A 21780-nucleotide genomic window follows, 5' to 3' on the forward strand; every position below is an offset into this window, starting at 1 on the left:
TCTTCTTGAAATCAGTCTGTGTCAGTATTTGCTAACACTTACTAACAGTCCTATGCTTCATTAAAGCCAGTGCTTTGGAAATGTGTGCAAACTAAGTTGCTTTAAATGAATAGATAATGATTTTCATTGTCTTTATTTAGCCTAAATCCAGATGTGTTAGTTCTGGAGGCTTAAGGTAGTCCAAAGCAGACCTCTACATGGTAAACCCTTAAAAAAAAGAAATGTAATCTAATGATATTCCATGAGCCTTTAAAGGGGACATATCGTGCTTTGAAAGCCTTTCTTTTTACATTTAAATCATTCATTCTTGGTCTATATAAAGTGAAACTGCAATGCTTTGGTCTGAATTCCTCATTATTTTACCCCCAAGTTCACCCTATTTACTCCTGCTCTGAGGTGCATCTCAGAGCAACAAATTTTGGTGCCGTCTCTTTAAATCTAAAGGGGGCAGAGCGTTCCACTCCACCACTTTTTAGCCATTTTTGTAGTATGCTGGGAGACAATGCAGTGAACAACTGCATTTTCATTTATCCACTTGTAGCTCAAACAATGACTAACACAGTGAAGGTATGAACATCAAGCTTCTTGCAGCGCTATCTTGGCGAGGCGGTCGCCGCCGCCTCGCCAGTGTTATTATTATTATTATTTATTTTTTTTATGTTGGCGAGACGCCACCGCCTCGCCAAGCCGCAGCCGCCGCCGCCGCGGTAGCGTCTCGCCAACATAAAAAAAGATTATTATAATAATAATAATAAAACTCGATATGCTTGCATGTTTATTTGACGTTAAACTTTGCATCGCTGACCGGCTGAGCGGAGCCGGGGGGGGGGGACATACTTTGCACCGCGGAGGGGGGGGGGGGGGGGTTGGGGGGGGGGGGGGGAGACAAACTTTGCACCGCTGACCGGCTGAGCGGAGCGGCGCGCATATTGAGTTAGTTTTATTTTTTTATTATTATTTTTTTGGAATGTCGGCGAGGCGGTAGCGTGAGGGAAACCCTACAATGTTACTTACAATCGCATCAGCAGAAACGCGAGGTCCGCGTCAGCCTTGCAGCCTTCTATGTTCACCCGTGTACGACTCCTCTCTCTGTCCAGAGCCCTTTTCCTCTTTCTTGCCTGCTCCAACATGGGCTTTCGCTGTTTTCTCGCTGGTAATCCTTAAGCTTGGGACAGCAAAATCACTTTGAGAAATAAAAATGGCAGATTCACAAAATTGGCAAGCTGGAAGTCCATGACCTTGTTTAGCAGTTCCACGGGAAATACTATGACGTTATTGTTCAAAAAAACATAGCTGAAAACAGAGAAAAGTGGGCAAATTATGATCCAAAAAGGATATAAAGACACACACAGCACCTGGACAGACTACATTCAAATTTTTTGCATACCTGGAGACTCCAACTATATGACAAAATGTATGTGAGGGCTAAAACAGTTGATTTTGGATCCCTTTGAAGCATTGTCATGTTTGTATTGGACGAATATTTACAGAGAGCCTCCGTTTACAAGTCGCATTATTTAGGCAAGGAATGAAGGTAGGTGAGAAGCTTCATAAACCCGATGCTCTGCTTTAAACTTCATCTGATGTTAATTAATATTGTTTCCTCTTCTTCATGGACATCTGTCTGGACGCAGTGGAGCTGGAGCTACTGTGGCCAATACAGTCTCTCTTTTATTTTGAACAACATTGTAAAATGTTAGGTGTGCACATAAAGTTTGGTCGTGCAGATTATGACTGCGAGAAGTTGCAGATGACATACGAGCAGACAACAGATCAACAAGTTGAATTTAGTAACCCGACATGGCTCATTTAAGAATGCCTTGATTGGGATCCTGATCTGATAATAGTTGTTAGTTATAATAGTGTAATACATTTGTTGTTTTTCTGGAACTGCTTTTTTTTCAGGAGTGACATCTTCATGTTACCCGCTTTGATTTTTTTGCTCTACCTTGTTGGATAGGGTAATAAAAGTAAACTGCATTCCAGTTGTAAACAAATCAATGACTAACGCCTTTCTGTATAAAAAATGTGCAGCAGTTTGGCATAAACCTAAACTTTGAATCAGTTGTCGTTTGTAAATTGTATAACCTCTAGAAACATGTTTTTTGGTCACATATTTCAAAGCAGTTCGGCTTCTGTATTTCAGCATATTAAAGAGACTGAAACAACCTTACATTGCCGCTGGACTGATGAGATCGAAGTGATAATGAAGTGATAATTGTGCAACCAGCATGACTATCTGTGTGCATTTCATTCCTTGTGATGTTTTTGATGATGCAGCTGATAACGGGCGGATCACATTACAAGCTGTAGTGGGGCTCATGCACACTTATGTGGCAAGATGCAAGTGTTTACTTTTTGACTTGCGTAAAAGCTGACAGAGAGAATTTAAGCGTAATTTAAGGGGCTGAAACGTGTGAGGTCTGAAGATGCGTATGCGTATATAATAGGGGTTTTAGATGATTTCCCAACATTGCTCGGTGCAGTTTCACACCTGTATTGCAAAAACAAATGTGTGAACTGAATGTGTGAGCAGGTAGACACAAGACTTATTTTGCATCTGAATCAAGAATTTATTTTTTCTAGACATGAACCTTTCAGAGATTGCGATCCACACCAAGATCCCCTTTTCCCTTTTCTTTGATCTCAGCTGATATGATAAACATCCTGAAGTAGATTTGACTTGCAGTCTGAATGAGCCAGCATACAACGATGCTGGTAATCACATAAGGGATGCTGTGGTTCTTCTTTGAAAGTCACGGCAGACCTTGTGAGTGTGTGCAGCTCTCTGTTGCAAAATAAATAAATAAAAACTTTCCTGGGACTGTACAGTGGTTGCACAGATATAATCATGTCAAGGATTTCACATCCACAATCAGGAGATGCTAAGATAATTATCAATGAGGTAAACAGCACTTGACTTTGGGAGACTTGATTCTGCTTAACGTGGTTGTTTTGCTGTCTGGGAAAATGACCAAACTGTGACCGCTTTTGCAGAATTTAAGTTTTTAACATTTCCTTAATGTGTCAGAAACCATATCCCGTGCAACATCAGATATCAGTTCTCATGTAGAGCACTAATTACAGTCTGAGAAGGGCAAAGTCAAACAGCGAGTAGGCTCAGCACACAAGAGCCATTGAACATGGAGCGCTACAGCTAGAAAATGTGGTTTATGGAAATTCACAGGAACTCTTTCTCACTGGTAAACGCTTTTTGTTTTTTAGGTGAAAACAGAATTTGTAAAACAACCACCTAAAACAGAAAGAATGATATGAATATTTATTTGAGCAGAGACAATTGTTCCTCTAGGCCAGTCACAGTAATATTGCCCCATTTTGTCTCATTACAACCACAAACTTGAGCGTCTTTCATTAAGATTTTATGCGATAGATTAACACAAAGCAGCACATTGTCGTGACGTAGATAGGCATCATTCCTGGTCATCAGTTTCTTTAACAAATAGAAGTCGGAATTTGAAAAGGTCTGTATATACTCCTCTTTATAATGCTACCTCCAAAACAATCCAGTATTGGCAGAGACATTGTGCAAAATATCCTGATGTGCTGTGCTAAAAAGCTAGCAATCTACAGTTGTTTTGTGGAAACTCCTTTTTGCCATTGAAATGCATTTTGTTGACCTGTGTCTGTCACTATTGCAGTGGAGCTGAAGAAGCCGCTGTTGAGGAAACTCTAAGTTTGTGTAGCGGGCATGTGGTGTTGATCATTATACGACATACAAAAAAAAGCTTCTTCTCGCATCCCGTTTCTTTCTCAATTAAATTCAGTTTATTTATATAGCGCCGATTCACAACATATGCCATCTCAAAGCAATTTACAAAGTTGATTCTATTAAATCATACAGGCAGACTGGTTAGAAAGTTTTCTATCCAAGGAGACCCGTATATTGCAATGAGGCGTTGCCTTGCAGCATTCAGTCATCCTGGATGAGCATGTGTTTCATACCCATTGGAATACAGAGCAACCTTTTTTTTTTTCTTCATCGGTTTAATGAGCTTGTTTCAAACAGTGGCATAGATGCTGTGGAGCCAAAAGGCATCAAATAAATCAGGCCTTTCCTAAAGGGGATTTAGAGAAAATTTGCAACACACTTCTGAAAACTAAAATCCTCACTGTCTCTACTGGTAAACAACATAAGGGTTGCATTTCGAGTTCACTCTGAGGTCCATGTGAGCTGCTACATTTCTGTAATCCAGCTGCACCACTTCTCTTTAGATGGACACAATATTTAGATTCTTTTTTTTCCCCTTTTATCCTGCTCATGTTTAAAATGAGGTAACTGTTCACAAACCGTGTCACAAAGAGGTCCGTTAGTCCCCTGCACCCAGTCGGACACACAACTAATCCGTTCTTCTTTATTTCTGCAGGTTTCAAGACTTGGTCTCGCGTTGAAGTCTGGGATGTATTCAGTGAAAAGAAGCTGTTTAAATACAGTCCCCTGGGGGCTTTCTTCTGTTTCTGATCACCCTGTCTGACACCAAACTCTCCAAAATAAAATGCAAAAAAAAAAACAGAACGTTGGCAGAGATTGCAAAGTACAAATGCTTTGAACAAAGCAATAGACCTTGCATTATTTAGGTTTTAGGGTAATTTCCGTTCATTGATTATCATTATTTGTCAGAGATCATTGAAATTCCTGCTGCTGTTTTTGAACTGTTTTTCTTCTCAACGACGATGGCATTCCAGCTGAAATTTTATTGCACCTAATGATCCTAATGTTGTAGCCTAAAACGTAGTAACGTGATTTGATAAATATGTGCTAAATGCTGCAGAAGGGCTGCTCGGAATTGGAAGCAGACAGAGGCAGGCCCAGACACCCACCATGGCAGAGAATTTGTTTGGAATTCATGTCTGCAAGGAAAATGTGAAACAGGGGGCCTCAAATCATCAGATTTTTGATAGCCTATTTTACGCTTCTATCTTTATTCTTTCTCCCCTTCAACTTTTTTTTGCTTGTTGTGCATTTCCACTCGCAGCGTGCTCTTTGCATTTCTCCTAATTTCACTTTTAGAGGCATGACAAAAATCAAACCCAAACAAACCTTAGTAATTATTGGTGAAAATAACTTAAAAATTCTGTGCTAAACAAAACATACATTCATTTGCAGATTTTCTATCCAAAATGTTTCTAAAGTGCGCCTCGAGGACATCTGGACCAACTATTTTCGTGTGTGGACACTCCTTGGGTTACTATCAACATATTGTTCTAATAATGAGCTGTGTTCTGATGGTTAACCCACAGGGATGTTTGTGAGATGACATATCTTGATTTCAGTATCTTGCAGCTCCTGAAAGTCTCAACCCTGTTTTGCTGTACAGCAGCGGGAGTAAGGTGTGGTTTGTTTTAATGGCAACAAGGACATAAACATCATACTCACACACTTTTGTTAAAATCGCGTACACTTTGCCATACATGTTATACACGTATGGCGATGAAAGTCAGTGATTTTTCTCAATCGGAAACAAGTCGCAGCCACTTCCAAACAAGAGTAAACAGCGAGATTAAAAATCCAGATAAACAGAGGAGCAGCTGACCTGTTGTGAAAGGTTAAATGCCTTACTTAGAATAGCTGTTTTCACAATGACTTGCGTGTGCGCAAACACACAAATTTGCCGACAATGGAAACATCTCAGGGTGTCATAGTCTGCAGCTGTTATTGATATCAAGGCATGCAGGGGGTGTGCACGTTTCATAGCACGCCGCCAATTCTTCCTGTGTGTGTGTGTGTCAGTACTCTTATTCGTAATGAATCCCATTCACAGAATCATGTGACATGGTGCTGGTATTGTTGGTGGTGGTGACTGCAGGGTTGCTCCGTTGCAACACTTACAAATGAAACACTATGTTTAACGGGGGAAAGGATATTACATGTACCTAAATTCATTTTCATCCAATATTTATGTCAAACTGCAGTCCTCGAGCACTTCCTACATTTAGATTCCTGGTCCAATACGCCTGGATCAATTGGCTGATTTGCCTTCTCAGCATGCAGTGAAGTTCCACACAGTCCTACAAATGACCTCGTGATTAAGCTTAAGTGTGGAAGCAGAGGTACAATTCACAGCACATAAAATAGTCTACAAGTAGACAACACTTAGAACAACTGCAAACATGCCCAGGACTGGCTGTCCAAGTAATTACACCCTGAAAGCAGACTACAAAATGCTAAAAGAAGCCTCTAAGGCCCTAGAATGTCATGACAGGACCTAGAGGACAGGATCTGGTTCTGCTGGAGGTTTTCCTCCCTGTTAAAGGGGAGTTTTCCTCTCCACTGTCGCTTCATGCATGCTCAGTATGGATTGCTGCAAAGCCATCAGCAATGCAGACGACTGTCCACTGTGGCTCTACGCTCTTTCAGGAAGAGTGAATGCTGCTTGGAGAGACTTGATGGCATATGCAGGGTTTTTCTTAGATAGGAAACTTTTTGACCAAACTGTCTGTATGATTTGATTGCATATGACTTTGTTAAGTGCCTTGAGATGACGTGTTGTGAATTGGCACCATACTGTATAAATAAAAATTTAGTTGAATTGAGCAGGGCTTTTTGCTGTTATTAAATATAATAGTAATAATAAATAATATTAAAGTGAATTTATTTACAGTGAGTAATAGACTAACCAAGTTGAACTTTGACTGCTGGTGAGACTGGTAAGAATGTAGAGAAAGACCAGAACTTCTGGAATAATATTATTTGGAGAATAATTGTGTGGACACCAGAACAGAGACGTTTGGCATGAACCAAACAGTGTCCCAGAAAAACTACACTTATTTATATACTGCTTACACTGCAGCTTCATAGGGGCGATGATGTGCTGGTTCATACACATCTAGCAAGAAGAGCAGAAGAAGAAATGAATAGACTATCCTTCTTTCTGGCACTATAGTAGGGCATGGGTGCCCTACTATAGTGCCAGAAAGAAGGATAGTCTATTCATTTCTTCTTCTGCTCTTCTTGCTAGATGTGTATCTCGCCACTACAAAAATCAATCTCCATGATAAAGGTTTCGTGTATGCTCAACAGAGTACACAAACTATCACGCGCTATGATGTGTAACAGGTAGTCCACTGCACCCTAGAAGACTTCAGCAGAACAGTGGTAATCCCATCCATGTTCTGGCTGCTCTTTAACAATGGCTACGTTTACATGAACAAATGTAATCGGAATGAAAATGCGTTATGTAAACAAGCCAATAGGAATATTGTGATCGGATTAAGTTCAATCGGAATGAAATTGTAATCCGAATGAGAGGGGTGGTTTATGTAGATTGATTATCTGATCCACATGCATGTAAACGCTTGTCAGGATCAAGTTGTTCTTAATGTGGCAAACCGACCTGAGTGTGCATGTGCGCCCGACGTTACATTAAAAAGCTCAAAATTGTTCTTTATTCAAGGACATTTTATTTAAGGAAATTTGATAACAGCACATGTCAGAGTGGTTCTATTCTAAACAAAAACAATTATTCTGATCATCATGTGTGCATATAAACACACATGATGATCAGAATAATTGATTGTGTGCCCATATAAATTAGTACAATCTGATTATTTTGTGTTTTCTAATCCGAATACATTTCAGACTGATCGTGAAATTTTGTGCATGTTAGCGTAGCTACTGTAGCGCAGTCGTGATCTGTTGCAGTTTTTTGGAAAAAAACAAACAAAAAAAAAAACAAATGGCAGGTAATCCACCTGCCTGCATATCTAGTCTTCCATGATTTAATAGTGAGTTACAATGGTAACGACACCACAAGAATTATAGCCTTGTGAGCATCCAAACCCTGGTTAAGGTTTTTCTTCATGATGATAATTAAATGCAATTAACCTTGCCAGTATGATGAATTCCCGCGGTATTTGGCCGTTCACAAACACACGAGAATCGATCTTGTACCACACCGTTTGTGTCCGAACCAAATACGGTTTGTAGCATGCGTAGCTACTGCTTTCACATTTGTTTTGTAAGAACCCACGATTTCATCTTTGAAAGAAGAACAGCAAAAAGTGCCTTGACTAGCTTACCTTCTTGGGATTTCTTATAGCGCCTCCTGCTTATGTTTAATTCGATAACCTGATTGGCTAAAACCAAACTTTGGTAGACGGGCACTAGGTGTCGCTTCGCCCAATCAGCTCGGAGACTTCTGCTAAATGTCCCTCGTTTCCCCAAGCTGATTCGATAAAAGCAGTCCCACGTTGACAATGTGCAGAACGGAGTGTGCTACACATAAATCTGGCTGGCCAGGTTAAAATGCAATCCCGCCACAACACATTCTTCGATGCCTTTAATGGACTGCATTCAAAGAAGATTGCTACAGTTTCACACCTTTAGTAACTTGCTTTATGTGGTCATTGTTATTATCAGCATTAATGTAATAGCATTAAATCATTTTTTTTTTTTTTTTAACTTAAAAACCTTAATTTAAAATGGTTCAGAAAAATCCTATCATCATGAGCAAAACAGCCTGGGTTCTATTTCCATGGAGCTTTGCTTTATAGTGGGATAAATGTGTCTTTTGTTTTGTTGTCAAGCAAACAACAATAGCAGCAATAACCGTGGCTGTTGATGTGATGAGCTGAAGTTGAAGTTGGGAATAATGCTAAAGCCACTGAGGCAGACACACGATCAATTTACAGTTGTAGTTTGACATTCCTTTAGCAGGGAGTGTTAAGCTCGGCACCCAAAATAAACCACCAGCTGTGATGTTCCTAAAAGTACTAGTGTGTGAATATGCGTGCATCAGAAAGAAACAGCTGTCCTCTTAGCAACACAGATCCAGTGATGCTAGAGACTGTAGTTATGAACCAGGACTGAATGGAAAGCGCTTTTTTTCCTGTTCCGTGTTGAATGCCTGGATTAGGAGGCAGACTCTTGACTTTAATAATTTACTTCTGCCTTTGTCTGTTTTTGCCTAACGCATTTCAGTCAGAAGAAATCAACGATTAATATATGCTGTAGAAACAGCTTTAGTCCTTCATTTATTTGTTTTTTCAATCATGTCAAATTAATTAGACTGCCATTGAAAACTTAATGTGTTTTCGTGGTTGAATTCAAAAGGTGAAAGTCAAATATTACATAGATCATTACCTACAAACAGATATATTTTTAATACAGAAACGTTAGCCAGCTGAAAAATGTGTCCATGCTGGTACTTAAAACTTGGTCTGGGCTGCTTTTTAATGAATTCCTGTATTAATGAAGAGTGGCATGGAGGAAATCGACCTCTGGCTTTGATGAGGTGTTCAAAAAGGCCAGGTTTCTTTAATAGCTGTTGTCAGCTCGTCTGCATTGTTGGCACTGGCATCACCCATCTTCCTCTTGACAATCCTCCAAGGCTTCTTTATGGCCTTTTTAGTCAGGTGAGTTCATAGTCCAGTTAAGCAAAATGACATGAGGTATTAGAGCAGGTGGTTTGGCAGTGTCCTGCTGTCTGCTTCTCCATAAAACTTGCCAGCAGAGGGAAGCATGAAATGCTCTTAAATTTGCTGGTGCTTGGCTGCACTAGCTTTAGACTTGATAAAACACAGTGGACCAGCAAAAACTGATAACAAAAGCTTCCTAAGTCAGAAATGACCGTGGAAACCTCTCACTGGACATCAGGCAACTCGGATTATGTTCCTCTCCAAGCTTCCTTCAGACCCTGGGACCTCAGGTTCTAGATGAACTTTAAATTTTTACTTTAATTATAAAACAATTTAAGGAGGGAATGGAGCGGTTGTAGCTCATATCCTGGATACGCATGTGGGCTGTAGGTCTTTAAGCACTGACTCCAGCTGCAGCCCACGCCTTGTGGACCTCCATAAAACTCTTCAATAGGTTTTGCTACACAATCGTCTTTAGGCTGCGGTTACTCCTGTTGCTCACACATTTTAATCCATTTATTAAAATTGCGGTTAATATGCTTAAATGCAGCCTACTGTGAACAACCAGAGTCTTTATCATTGATCTTTTGTGACTTATTCTTCATGTGGGGGTTGTAGGTGACTGACTACTGGACAATAATCCATTGTTTTCAGCCAGAGCAAAGGGGAACTGAAGTCAAATTCCTTGTTTGTGTGCACAAACTTGGCGGATAAAGCTGATTCTGATTCTGATACATTGGCTAAACATGGCCAAAAATGTCTTATGTAATATTCTGATTTCTGAGAGACTTAATTTAGCCTTGTTGGTAACTGTATGCATAATTATCTGAATTCACAGAAGTAAATGCTTGTAATATACTGCTCTGAGTGCAATGAATATATACAGTTTATATAGATTTTACTTTTTGAAACAAATTACTGAAATAAAAAAATCAATAATATTCTAAACAATTAAGAAGCTTTAATGTAGTCTGTATGCCATTTACCCAAAGCAGCTGGACATTAATATTATGATTTGTCTATTTATGGCAAAGTGACATTGTTTTTGCGACTTTTACCAAAATCATTGCATGTTACATGTTTTCCTTATGTCGTGTAGCCTCATGAGACAAGCTGCTTGTTAGCGCAGAAACCAGAAACCAATAACCTGCTCTCTTGTGGCTTCTTTTTCCGCAGATATCCGGGAGACGGCATTTGTCTACGCCATCACAGCGGCGGGGGTGACACATGCCGTGACCCAAGCCTGCAGCATGGGAGAGCTCCTGCAGTGCGGATGTGAAGCGACCAGAAACAAAGCTCCTCCACGGCCGCCGTCATCGTCTCCGTCCGGGGACGGGGTCAAATGGGAGTGGGGGGGTTGCGGCGACGATGTCGAGTTTGGTTATGAAATGTCCAAAAAATTTATGGACGCCAAGAGGAGGAGAGGCAAAAGTGATATCAGGACTCTCATTAACCTTCACAACAACGAGGCTGGGAGGCTGGTAAGAAACAGGTTCACAAAGTTTCTCCTTTCGCCCCCCAGAGTGGCATTTCTTGCAACTGCTACTGTGTTTAACGCGGATCACACATTTCCAAGCGGTTGCCTGTTCTTTGGAATCCGTCCTTCGTTCCTTGAGCATGCAAAAGAGAAAGAGCCTGTAGCTGCCATTTATGTAGTACGGTAATCTGATATTTTTACAAGAATCAGATTTCTGAAACAAAAAAAAAAAAAAAAGGAAAGCGTGCCACATTTTTTGCTTTTAAGCCTTCGAGGCAGAAAGCTTTGAACATTTTCACAGTCACTAAAGGAGATTTTTTCTTTTTTAGCACAATGATTAACTATGGTTGTGGCGCTTTTTTTAATGCGGTTTTGCCTTTTTGCAGAAGTAGTTGCACAAGAGGCACATTTAGTTATTAAGTTCATTTCAGCTAGGGTCAAAGGAAGGTATTGGAGGAAAAAAGGAGACAAAGGTTTTCGGGATGTGGTCCAATTAAAGCATTAGTGACAAACCATTTTGAGCATTAAAAAAAAAAAAGAGGCACGCTAATTCCCAGAGGCTGAGAAACAAGCGTGCTGCGATGCGTTCACATTTCTGTTTGTGTGCGCGCATGCATGCTCCTTCACCCGTTTAGTGAGTGTGTGAGTATACGCCGAAACAGACAGCCGTGTGTGTGTGTGTGTGTGTGTGTGTGTGTGTGTGTGTGTGTGTGTGATGGGTTAATTATGTGCAGTATAAGTGAATGATCTGTTGTCAAGGCTTGTTAGATGTAGGAAGGCCAGAGGCAACGTGGATGGGAAGGGGGGTTGGGGGAAAATTCCTTCGGAATAGCGTCTGCTTTTATCTTACCTATCTATCAGTTGGTGTTTGTGTGTGCAAGTGTGTGTGTGTGTGTATGATCTGATGGCTTTGTCTGTGATGTATTATGAGAGCACAATAATACATTTTAAATTCCTTAGTCGACTTGTCGTTTGTCTAAACCAAAGTTGCCTCACTTTGGGGTGCAAGTTGAAAGTTTTAGAAGTGTTTTCACCTGGCTGCCTTCCCTTACCTCTGCTTTCACACCTTTCCCCCACCAGGCCGTGAAGCTCCACATGCGGACTGAGTGCAAGTGCCACGGACTGTCAGGCTCGTGCACCTTGCGCACATGCTGGAAAAAGATGCCCCATTTCCGTGAAGTGGGCGACCGCCTGCTGGAGCGCTTCAACGGCGCCTCCAAGGTGATGGGCGGCAACGATGGGAAGACCCTGATACCCGTCGGCCAGAACATAAAGCCCCCGGACAAGCAGGACCTGATATACTCTGACGAGTCTCCAGACTTTTGCCTCGCAAATCGGAAAACGGGCTCGTTGGGAACGCGGGGGCGCGTCTGCAACAGCACGGCCATGGACATTAGTGGCTGTGACTTGCTGTGCTGCGAGCGAGGCTACAGGGAGGAGACGGTGGTGTTTGAGGAGAACTGCTTGTGTCGTTTCCATTGGTGTTGTGTTGTCCAGTGTAAAAAGTGCATGGTGCGAAAAGAGCTTAGTCTGTGTCACTGATGAACTGGGTTAAAGAGCATTCATGTACTTTAATTATAACCACTTCTGTTGCTTTTTAGGATCTTGCTTTTGTCTTGTTGAAGGAAAGGATTTAGACCTCCATGGTTATCCATTTTGTATATGTTTCACAGTCAAATAACACATACAAAAACATTTAATTTGAAATTTCAAACATTATTTTTTAGTTTGTATAACTTTTGAACACATAGCCAAACTTTCCGAACTACCTACGCTCGAAATTTTTTTTTTCTTTTGCAGTTATTTTTTGTGACCATGGACCAAAGAGTGTTCCCTTTCATAAGGCGAGAGATACGATGCACAGAGGGTCTATTATTGACTAGCTAGGAAAGTTTAAGTCTCCCTCCACCACATTTATAACAGAGCTTTGTGTAGCGCCTAAACCAAAATGGTGTCTGGATCAGTAAAAGGATTTGTTTGATGTATTCAAGACAAGCAGGCATAGACCACATCGGGTATTATATAAACTTGTAAGGTTATAGAGAGTGTGTTTTGTACTGTTTGTTATTTAAATTTCTTCATAAACATTGTGGTCTATCTTCAGTATGCTGTAGGGTAGTATAAATATAAAGCAATAAGGATATTAATGTTTTTTACTGATATATGTGTTGATGTACTGGTGTCTAGTATTGTAGTCCATTTTTGTCTTCTGTATATCACAGGAAAAGCTCACATTTAACAACTACAATTATCAAGATACTCTTAAAGCAGCACTGTGTAACTTTTAGCCACTAGGGGCACTAGACTGGCAACTTCCAGGTTTAGCGCCCCTGAAGGCCACTGGCAACACTTCACTGTCGCAAAATTAAACAGTCTCCCTCCGTGTTTTGGAATCTGATAGCAGAACAGGTTGGACCAGCAGATTGAGAAGTCATGGAGTTACTTGTAAACACCAGGTCACATTCATCCCCCTAGATTAAATCCTACATCAGAGAACTAGAAATATACCTGATCAGGTAAGTGTCATATCTGTTTTGTTGTCACGACAGTCTGCGCTCAGACATTGGACCTGGAGTGAAACGATTCAGCGACGGACCCGGCCCGCTCACATTATATTGCCGAGTTTTTGAGGACAGCCCGCATGGAACTGTATATCGACCTGAAAAATCATTCAATGTATCTCAAATTAAGCTACTTGGGTCAAAACACAGTGCTGCTTTAAAAATGGTCAGATCAATATTTTTTCCCTTTAAATTATTGGCAGTGTACACACTCTACACACTTGCAAAAGCATTCACACTGTGTGAACTTTCACACACTTTATCAGGTTAGACTCTGGCTTCATTTATTTTACAAGGATTTTATGTGATAAACCAACACAATTGACACATATTTGGAAAGAAGGAAGAAAATTATAGATTTATATTTTTTTAACAAATACAAATCTGATAACTGGTGTATATTTCTGTTCACTCTTCCTTACTCTGATATCCCTAAATAAAGTTCAGTTCCACCAATCACCGTAAGAAATCACCTAATTAGTAAATAGACCACCTGTATGTTGTTTCAGTATATATCCAATTGTTCTTGTTTTAAGCAAGCTTTGAAAGCCTAACTGAAAACTGCTTACTCCATCATCCAAAGATTTACAGGAGATGTCCTCAGCTTTGACTCAAAGGCCGGACATTAAATGGAGACGAAGTCAAGAGGCTGATGGTAACTCTCGAGGAGTTGCAAAAATCCAAAGCTCTGGTGGGAAAATCTGTCAACAGCACACGAAATACCACACATCACTACGAACATGCCACGCCCCTGATAAAACATGCTGGTGGCAGCATTATGCTGTCTTGATACTTATCTTAACCAAAGGCAAGGAAGCAGACCCGAATTTATAGGATGGTTGATTGATGAACTGCAAAGAATTTGAGTTTGGGGCAAAGATTTGCCCTCTATGTGGACAACAACCATAAATCCACTATCAAAGTACAATGGAACATTTTCAATCAATCTTTATTCCCTATAAAATGGCCTAGTCAAATTCTTGACCCAAATCAAATTCATAATCTCTGACAAGACTTTGCTGTTCATAATTTCCAATCTGATGGAGCTTGAGCTATTTCGAGTGAACTAAAATCTCAGTCTCCATATGTGTATAACGTTAAGAGACATACCCCAAAACCAAGATGCTTTGAGTTGTAACTGCAGAGAAAGATGGTTAAAATAATTTTCTCAGGGCAAAATGTATGCCACTCTTTTAAGATTTATATTATATTATATTTATATTATATATTATTATATAATATTATTTGTTGGTCTGCTTCATAAAATCCCAATAATATTCATTGAACTCTGGTTATAATGTAACAGAATGTAGTCGTTCTAGAGGTATAATTTAAACAGTTTAATGGAAGATGGGTAGCAAAAGCAAACCATGCCTGTCCAATTAATTTGCTACTGCTTTACATACACTACTTAAATATGGCAGAAGGGCAAGTTTTCACATTATGTACCGCAACATTTCTTTGCATACACACTGAAAAACACAAACTGCCCTCCATCTAAACATGAGAAAATGTGCTCAAAAAGTAAAATATAAAAACAAACCACCTACATATAGACATTTACCAATGTATAAGTGAGGTTAGTGTTAGTGAGGTTGTTGAGGTTAATCAAATGGGCTAAGATTGATTTTTAAGCCTCTGTTGTTGTTTTTTTCAGGAGCTACGAACTATGAAAGTTTATAACATATTTCTCTTGGCAAAATAAAGACAAGGACTAATAAAATTTAAACAGGCCAAACCAGTGTTTTAATTTAAGGATGCAAACATGAATCTGCATAATTATCTCTACTTGCACATTTGACTGGAAATCAAAGCAAAGACTACTCACCTCTATCTCTCAGAAGCACTTTGGATATAGAAAATATCTTCGACTTACAACTCATTAGCTTGAGGGGGGAAAAAACTGATGGGGTTGTTGGTTTCCTCAGAATTAAAAGAAAAGCACAAATTTTCTTTATTTTTTGGCATCAAGAAATCATTCATGACACATTTTTTTCATTTGACATTCTACAAAGAGGTAATAAAACGATGCACTTTGGTTGTTAGCTAGTTTTTTAGACTGTGCATAATGTGTATGTGTGTTTGTATGCTTGTGTGCGTCTGTACTAAAACAAACTAGCCGTGACTATACGAGTTGGCCAGTTCTCAGCACACTTCAGTGGAGATAGAGTATATGCGCAGGTCAGTGCAAGCACACCTCCCACTTGAAATAGGACACTTTTAATCACTGTTCATTACTTTATATAAGCCTTGTATGTCATCTCATCTACACTTTTCAAAGTTTGTTATGCAATAATGTACACAGTGTAATGTATAAAGAAACCTTACAGTACAATGCTTCAGCTTGTTTTATAAAGGGTTTTTGTGTCCGAGTTGGTGTTGGAGTTTCATCTTATTTTGCCATTAATCGTTTAGTCACCTCTCTGCGTTCTTCTCATCGGTTGTGAATGATCAGAGGCAGTGTTTCCAGATCTTGCGAGAGAAAAAAGTGATTAGCAGAGCACAGCTTCTAATCAGTAATAAAGCATGTATCTAGTATGGTGTTTAGACACACTAAACGCTAAAGAAAACAATGGTACAGACTTATCTTCTTCAGGAACTAAACTGATTCTAATTCTCTCTGAATATTTTGCAGATACTGAGGTTGCACATCAGTGTGTTGGCAGAGCTTGCCGCTAAGGAACACGTAGAAATTCACCATAGTACACAAAATAGATGAAATAGCTATATTGCTTGTTAACACCTGAACTGGTGTTGACTACAATTATGGCTGTCCCAGCTGGCTGCAGATGCATGTGCAGCCAGCTGGGACACATCAACCAGGCCACATGTTCCTATAACAACTTTTTTTTCCAAAATGTTTGCCTACAGACCATCAAAGGTGAAATATGGCCACTCCAGTCTGCTGCAGCAGTAAACACCACTTAACCATGAATTCAATCAGAAACAAGGAAAAAATGCAGAGCGAGACAAACTCGGCTAAGCTGACCTCTACCTTATGTAACATCACCAAAGTCATGCATGCTAGAAAGCAAGGAATTTGGAAGTTTTATATGTTATTGCAGTAAACGTTAAAGCAAAAATATTTACTTACATTGCATCAATGGTTCCCTTAACCATTTTCTCTCAACATCTAACATGACATCGATCTAATCCTTTCTCCTCTAAGTTTTGTTAGGATTTCCAAAATTGTTAAAGGAAAAGAGTGGGAAACTTGTAAGCCTGAGAACACGATCCCAACTGTGAAGTAGGGGGATGGCAGCATCATGTTGTATTGGGGGTGAGGGGTGAGGGGGGGGGGGGGGGGGGGGGGGGGGTTGGGTCTGCAGGAGGGACTAGTGCACTTCACAAAACAGATGGAACCATGAGGGAAGACCATTATAATGAAATACCAAAGCAACTTCTCCAGATTTCAGGCAGGCACTTAATGGCTGGGGGCAAATGTGTCTTCCAATAGGTCAATGACTCTAAGCACACCACCAACAAAATTACAGATGAAAATTGTACTCAGGACTTCTGAGAAAACCGTGGACTTAGCCTGAACATTTGAACAAGCACACCTTATAGGTGTCTTAGTTTTCTGGGCAGGTGCCACTTGACAAATCCGCAGTTTTTCCTGTAAACCACGCAGCCCACTGGCAATCTTGTGGGTGAACCACACACGCCGTGTGGGGGAGGGGTGTAAGCGGCCCACACCCAGGTGTGATTGACACGACTAAAACACTCCTCCTGTCTCTGATTGGTTGTTTCTGACCGGGAGCAGTGTATTTCTACAAATGGCAGTGGAACCACTGGGAGGAGCCAGAAAAGCTTGATTTATAACACTGATTATCTGCTTTATTCTGGCAGGACAGTGTTACCAAATAAGTAAAAAAAACATTTTTTTACAAAAGTTACCTACTGCAGCTTTAAGTACAACAGTTGGCATCTAGTAGCAATAAACATAACAAGGCCCTTATCTTAATCCCATACCAAATTTGTGGCAGAGATGAAAAGATGTGTGTAAACAAGGCAGCATTCAAAACTTGTATCTGTTCTGTCAGGAGGAACAGGCTACAATTTCAAAAACATTATTTCAGTTTTTATGTAAAGTTCTAATTTAACGTAGCAGAAAACCTATTTCTTGTTATTCTGGTACTTTATCCGACATATTGAGTCTGGTTTAATGTCAGAAACATGGGGGAAAGGGGATAAGTGTATGAAAATTACCTGATTTAAAGTGAGTATAATGATTTTTTATAACAAAGACAAAAAAGCAATGAGCACAACTGACCATGGCATAGGGAAAACAAGATGTAAAATGAGTTTCTTGATACTTTACAGAAAATTCTGTAGACTTGCTTTAAATAACCTCTGGAAAAGCAAGGAATGTCTTCCCCAAAGAGATGTAGCTTCAGACCTTGAACCTTGCAGGTAAAAAAACATCATGGTAGGGTCAATGTGTGAGGCTGACCGTTGTTTTATGATCAAGATATCGTGAATATTGTCAGGCAAAGAAATTGTGAGTATTGGCCAAAATATATATATTTTTTCCAAGTAAAAACCTTTGTACCATGTGAGAACTGAATCCCAGCAAGAAGTGGGTTTAATACCAATCCATTTTCTCCAACTAAAACTAAAAACTGGTTTGGAAAGACATGACTGATTCTCTTTGGAATGACAAAGTCAAAGTCCTAGTTTACCAATATGAAAGAAAATGTAGAGAGCAAGACATGTTGCATAGCTAAAGCTGTTTTGTACAGTGGAATGTAAAAAAAAATGCAATTTCTTATCATTAAATGTAGCGGTGCATTAGTACATTTCATCATTTGCTGCATAATTTGGTCCAGTTTAGTTTGAATGAGTTCAAAGTTTTTTGCACTTTTGTGATTTGTGCCAACAGGAAGACATCTTGTTTTTAAATAGTTATCCTTCAGAAATAAGAAGCAAACAAGGCCAGGGGGAGGGATGGGTGAGATGGAGGGGCAGCAGGCCGGCCTCAGTTTGAGCTGGACAAGTTGATACAGGTTCATTTTTTCCAGGAATTTGCTGCTCAATGGTGTGTCGCACTTTGGCCAGAGGTTGTGCTTAAGTCATGGCAATGAAGGCCAAAAGAGGAGCAAAATGCCAGGGGGTACTCAGCTCCCCCTGGCCTCTCAGACTCCTCTCCTCTGCTCTTCAACCTGCACAAACCTTCAGTGTTGCGTCGGCAAAGCCAGAGAAAATAGACAAGAGAGTGGATAGATTTATTAGAGCGTTGGTATAAATATAGTCGCCTGCCGACATCTGTGTACGTGTGGCCGTCTTTTTTTGTGCGTGTGTGAGGCTAAGTCTGCCGGAGAGTGTGGCCAGGCCATGCTGGGAGTATTTTTCCATGTGTCCCTTTGAGGAATGCAAGATCATCCCTAAGAGAGATGACTTTTTGTCTCCACCTATGTTGAATGCTAAGTGCTCGCATAAAAACACTGCCTCACACAAAGCATTAATGAAGGGTTGCCACTGTAAATGGGTGTACAGTATTACGTGGAAACAATATATCAATCAGATAAATGGTGGCTTGTCATTGCTTATCAGCCACGGTGGTCTGCTCTTGTCTTCCATCGACTTTACTTTACTTGCAGTGGGGAAAAAAAACAATGAGAGGGCAAGAGCAGCCAGAAGAATTTCATTAAGATCTAAACAACAAAAAGGAGGCTTCATTTTTAAATGATTGACGCAAATTAAGAAAAATAAATTGCCTCTCAAATGTGTTTAAATGTGATTTTAAGTTATAAACCAACTTGAAATAGAGCATAATTGTGATGTGTAAAACATGTAGTAATTTTTTTTTTCTTACAAATAAGTAAAATAAACAAATCTTTAAAAGGCTTTTTTCATCGGTCCCATGAGCCAGAACCCCTTGCCCAATGACCGCTGGAGATAGACATCAACACACACCCCTCCGCAATCCCTGCACAGGTAGGCGGGTATAGGAAGTGGATGGATGGATCAGTCCCATCAAATCACTTTGTAGAACAAACTTTAGCTGCAAATGCAGCCACCAGTCTTCTTGGGGTATGTCTCTACCAGATATGTACATCAATTTGATTCTTTTGTACCAAATAACTTCAGTCATATTGGAAAGAGAGAATCCATGTACATTCATTTCAAAGTCTTGCCACAAATTCTAAATAGGATTTAGGTCTGGACTTAGACATTCAAACACGTGAGAATGCTTTGATCTAAACCCTCCCATTGGTTGGGTGTTTTGTGTTTAGGGTCTTTGTCCTGCTGGAAGGTTAACCCCCTCCTGGCCGAAGGGCTCATTTCTTTTGGACAATCTCTGTAAAATTCCTCTTGTTGCTTCAGAAATTTCCCACAAGCCATGCAAGGCGACATATCAAATGTATAGGAGACATCAGATGAGACCAAAATCAAACTATTCATCCCACATACAAGATGTTCTTTATGGAGGAAACTAAAACAGTGAACTACCCTGAACAAAGCATCCTCACCATGAAACAACGGGATACTTTTTTTCAGCAAGGATAACAAAGCTGGTTGCAAAAGACTTAAGGTCAGTAGTCCCAAACTCAAATCCTCGAAGGCCTGTGTCCTGCAAATTTTAGATGCGTCCATTGCCCCACAGACCTGAATCAAACGGCTAATGATACAAAGACGGCAGAGTGTTGGCCTATCAACAGGATCTCTGTAGCTCCACCAGAGTTACCGTTGGAGTCTTGGATGCTTCACTGATACAGGCTCTCCTTGCTTTGCCCACCAGTTTAGGTGTCTAGGTAGGTTTTCCACAATACACAGCGCTCTGTCAGATGTTTAAAGCTTGGGATCTTTTTAATTGTTTAATCCTAATACAAAGATCTCCCCAACAAATCATTGCAACTGGCTTTATTCACAGGTATCACCATTAACACTTCTGAGATATTTATTTGCAAAAGATTTTTTTAATACCACAGATGGTTTCCTTTTTGTGTCACAATAGTGAGCTACTCTTTGTTTACCTGTCACATAAACTACCATTGAAATACTTTCAAGTTTGTGACGCTCTTATGTGACAATATGAGTAAATGTTCAAGGTATATGAGTACTTTTGTGAGGCACTATTTTAAAAGGAACCAATGGGGAAAATGAGAGGAATACACGGAAAAAGGGGGGAAAAAATCAGACGTTGACAGAGAGAGTTGAGGTAACTTGACACTATAATTCTCCTCCGTTTATCTGAACTCTCCCCCAATCCCCTATCAATCTAGAAGTGAGATGTTGCTTACACAAAGAGCACATCTAGAGATCATCTCCGTGAGGGTTTTCATCTGATAACAATAACTGTAATTATGGGAGTGGGAGAGACCAACGTACAGTGCGAAACATGCTTAACACGAGCTGGGAAATGAAGCAATCTTGCATATTTTACAGATAAAAATTCCTGTCAAAGTTGCATTAATCATGACAAATAAAAAAAAGACACGCGCCTCCTCACAGTCACACACGTTTGAACGAACGCAAACACAAAAACCTCCAAGTTGGCTTGCGCACTTGGAAGAGACAGTGATCTTTATGAGTTAATGCAGGCCCTGGAGGGGATGGCTCAGCTGCTGCCTAGGTTCCAGAGCCCACCCAGATAGGCTTCCAGTGCTAAGAGATATAATAGTCCATTTTCTGCACGACACCACGTCTTTAACTTTTAAGCAGCGATTGCCTCGGGACCTTTAAATGACATTTAACCGAACAACCAAACACGTCTGGGGGGGGGATTGGACTTGACTTATCTTGCACAGGGCTGTTCCTGAACTTGAGTGGCGGACTAAGCTGGATAAATTGCTTCTCAGATAAAACCCAGCTAGAGCAGTGTCTGTTTAAAAAAATGTACTTTGGCAAAGTGGCTGTAATCATTTCAGAAATATCCTATATGGGAAAATATGAGGGGTTTCCTCAAGGAACCTGTCATGGTTGCAAAAGCCTGAAACAACAGTCATGGCTCTGAGAAAGCCTCACTGACCCACATCATGGTGGTGGGTGGATAAACACACAGATAACCTTGTAGTGTATCTTTTTTAATCATCCTCTCTCCCCTGCGCTAACACCCCTAACCCCCCCACCCTATTTCTTCTGCGGATTTGTCTCGTTCTCTTTCCCTCTTTGTCACACTCTTTCTATTGTGCCATTTATCAAACTTTGTCTTTCCACCCCGACTATTTTGCTCCGTTATCTAGGGATGTGAGTCAGTGGCTGCCAGGAGTTGGTGGGAGACCGAGGGCAGCTGTTGTCAGCTGTGGCGGGTTTGGCTCACGGTCCAATCCTGTGTGAAGACGGGGCAGGCTTCTTTCACTCCTGGACAGAGATAATAAACATGGCTGTTTGTACAAAAACACACTTCAAAAACCTTGAAATGAA

The 21780-nt window shown here is 40.3% G+C and overlaps 1 protein-coding gene across 1 annotated transcript in view; it reads left to right on the forward strand.

Annotated features, from left to right (window-relative positions):
• wnt6b (wingless-type MMTV integration site family, member 6b) overlaps window positions 1-12955 on the forward strand; it is a 39693-nt gene extending 26738 nt beyond the window's left edge. The window contains exons 3-4 of the mRNA XM_012876967.3: window positions 10552-10856; window positions 11933-12955. Of these exons, the coding sequence (XP_012732421.1) occupies window positions 10552-10856; window positions 11933-12394 (767 nt within the window). The 3' untranslated portion in view covers window positions 12395-12955. The remainder of the gene's footprint in view (window positions 1-10551; window positions 10857-11932) is intronic.
• The last annotated feature ends 8825 nt before the right edge of the window (window positions 12956-21780 follow it).

This window comes from Fundulus heteroclitus, chromosome 7 (genome assembly GCF_011125445.2).
Source record: "Fundulus heteroclitus isolate FHET01 chromosome 7, MU-UCD_Fhet_4.1, whole genome shotgun sequence".
Lineage (NCBI taxonomy): Eukaryota > Metazoa > Chordata > Actinopteri > Cyprinodontiformes > Fundulidae > Fundulus > Fundulus heteroclitus.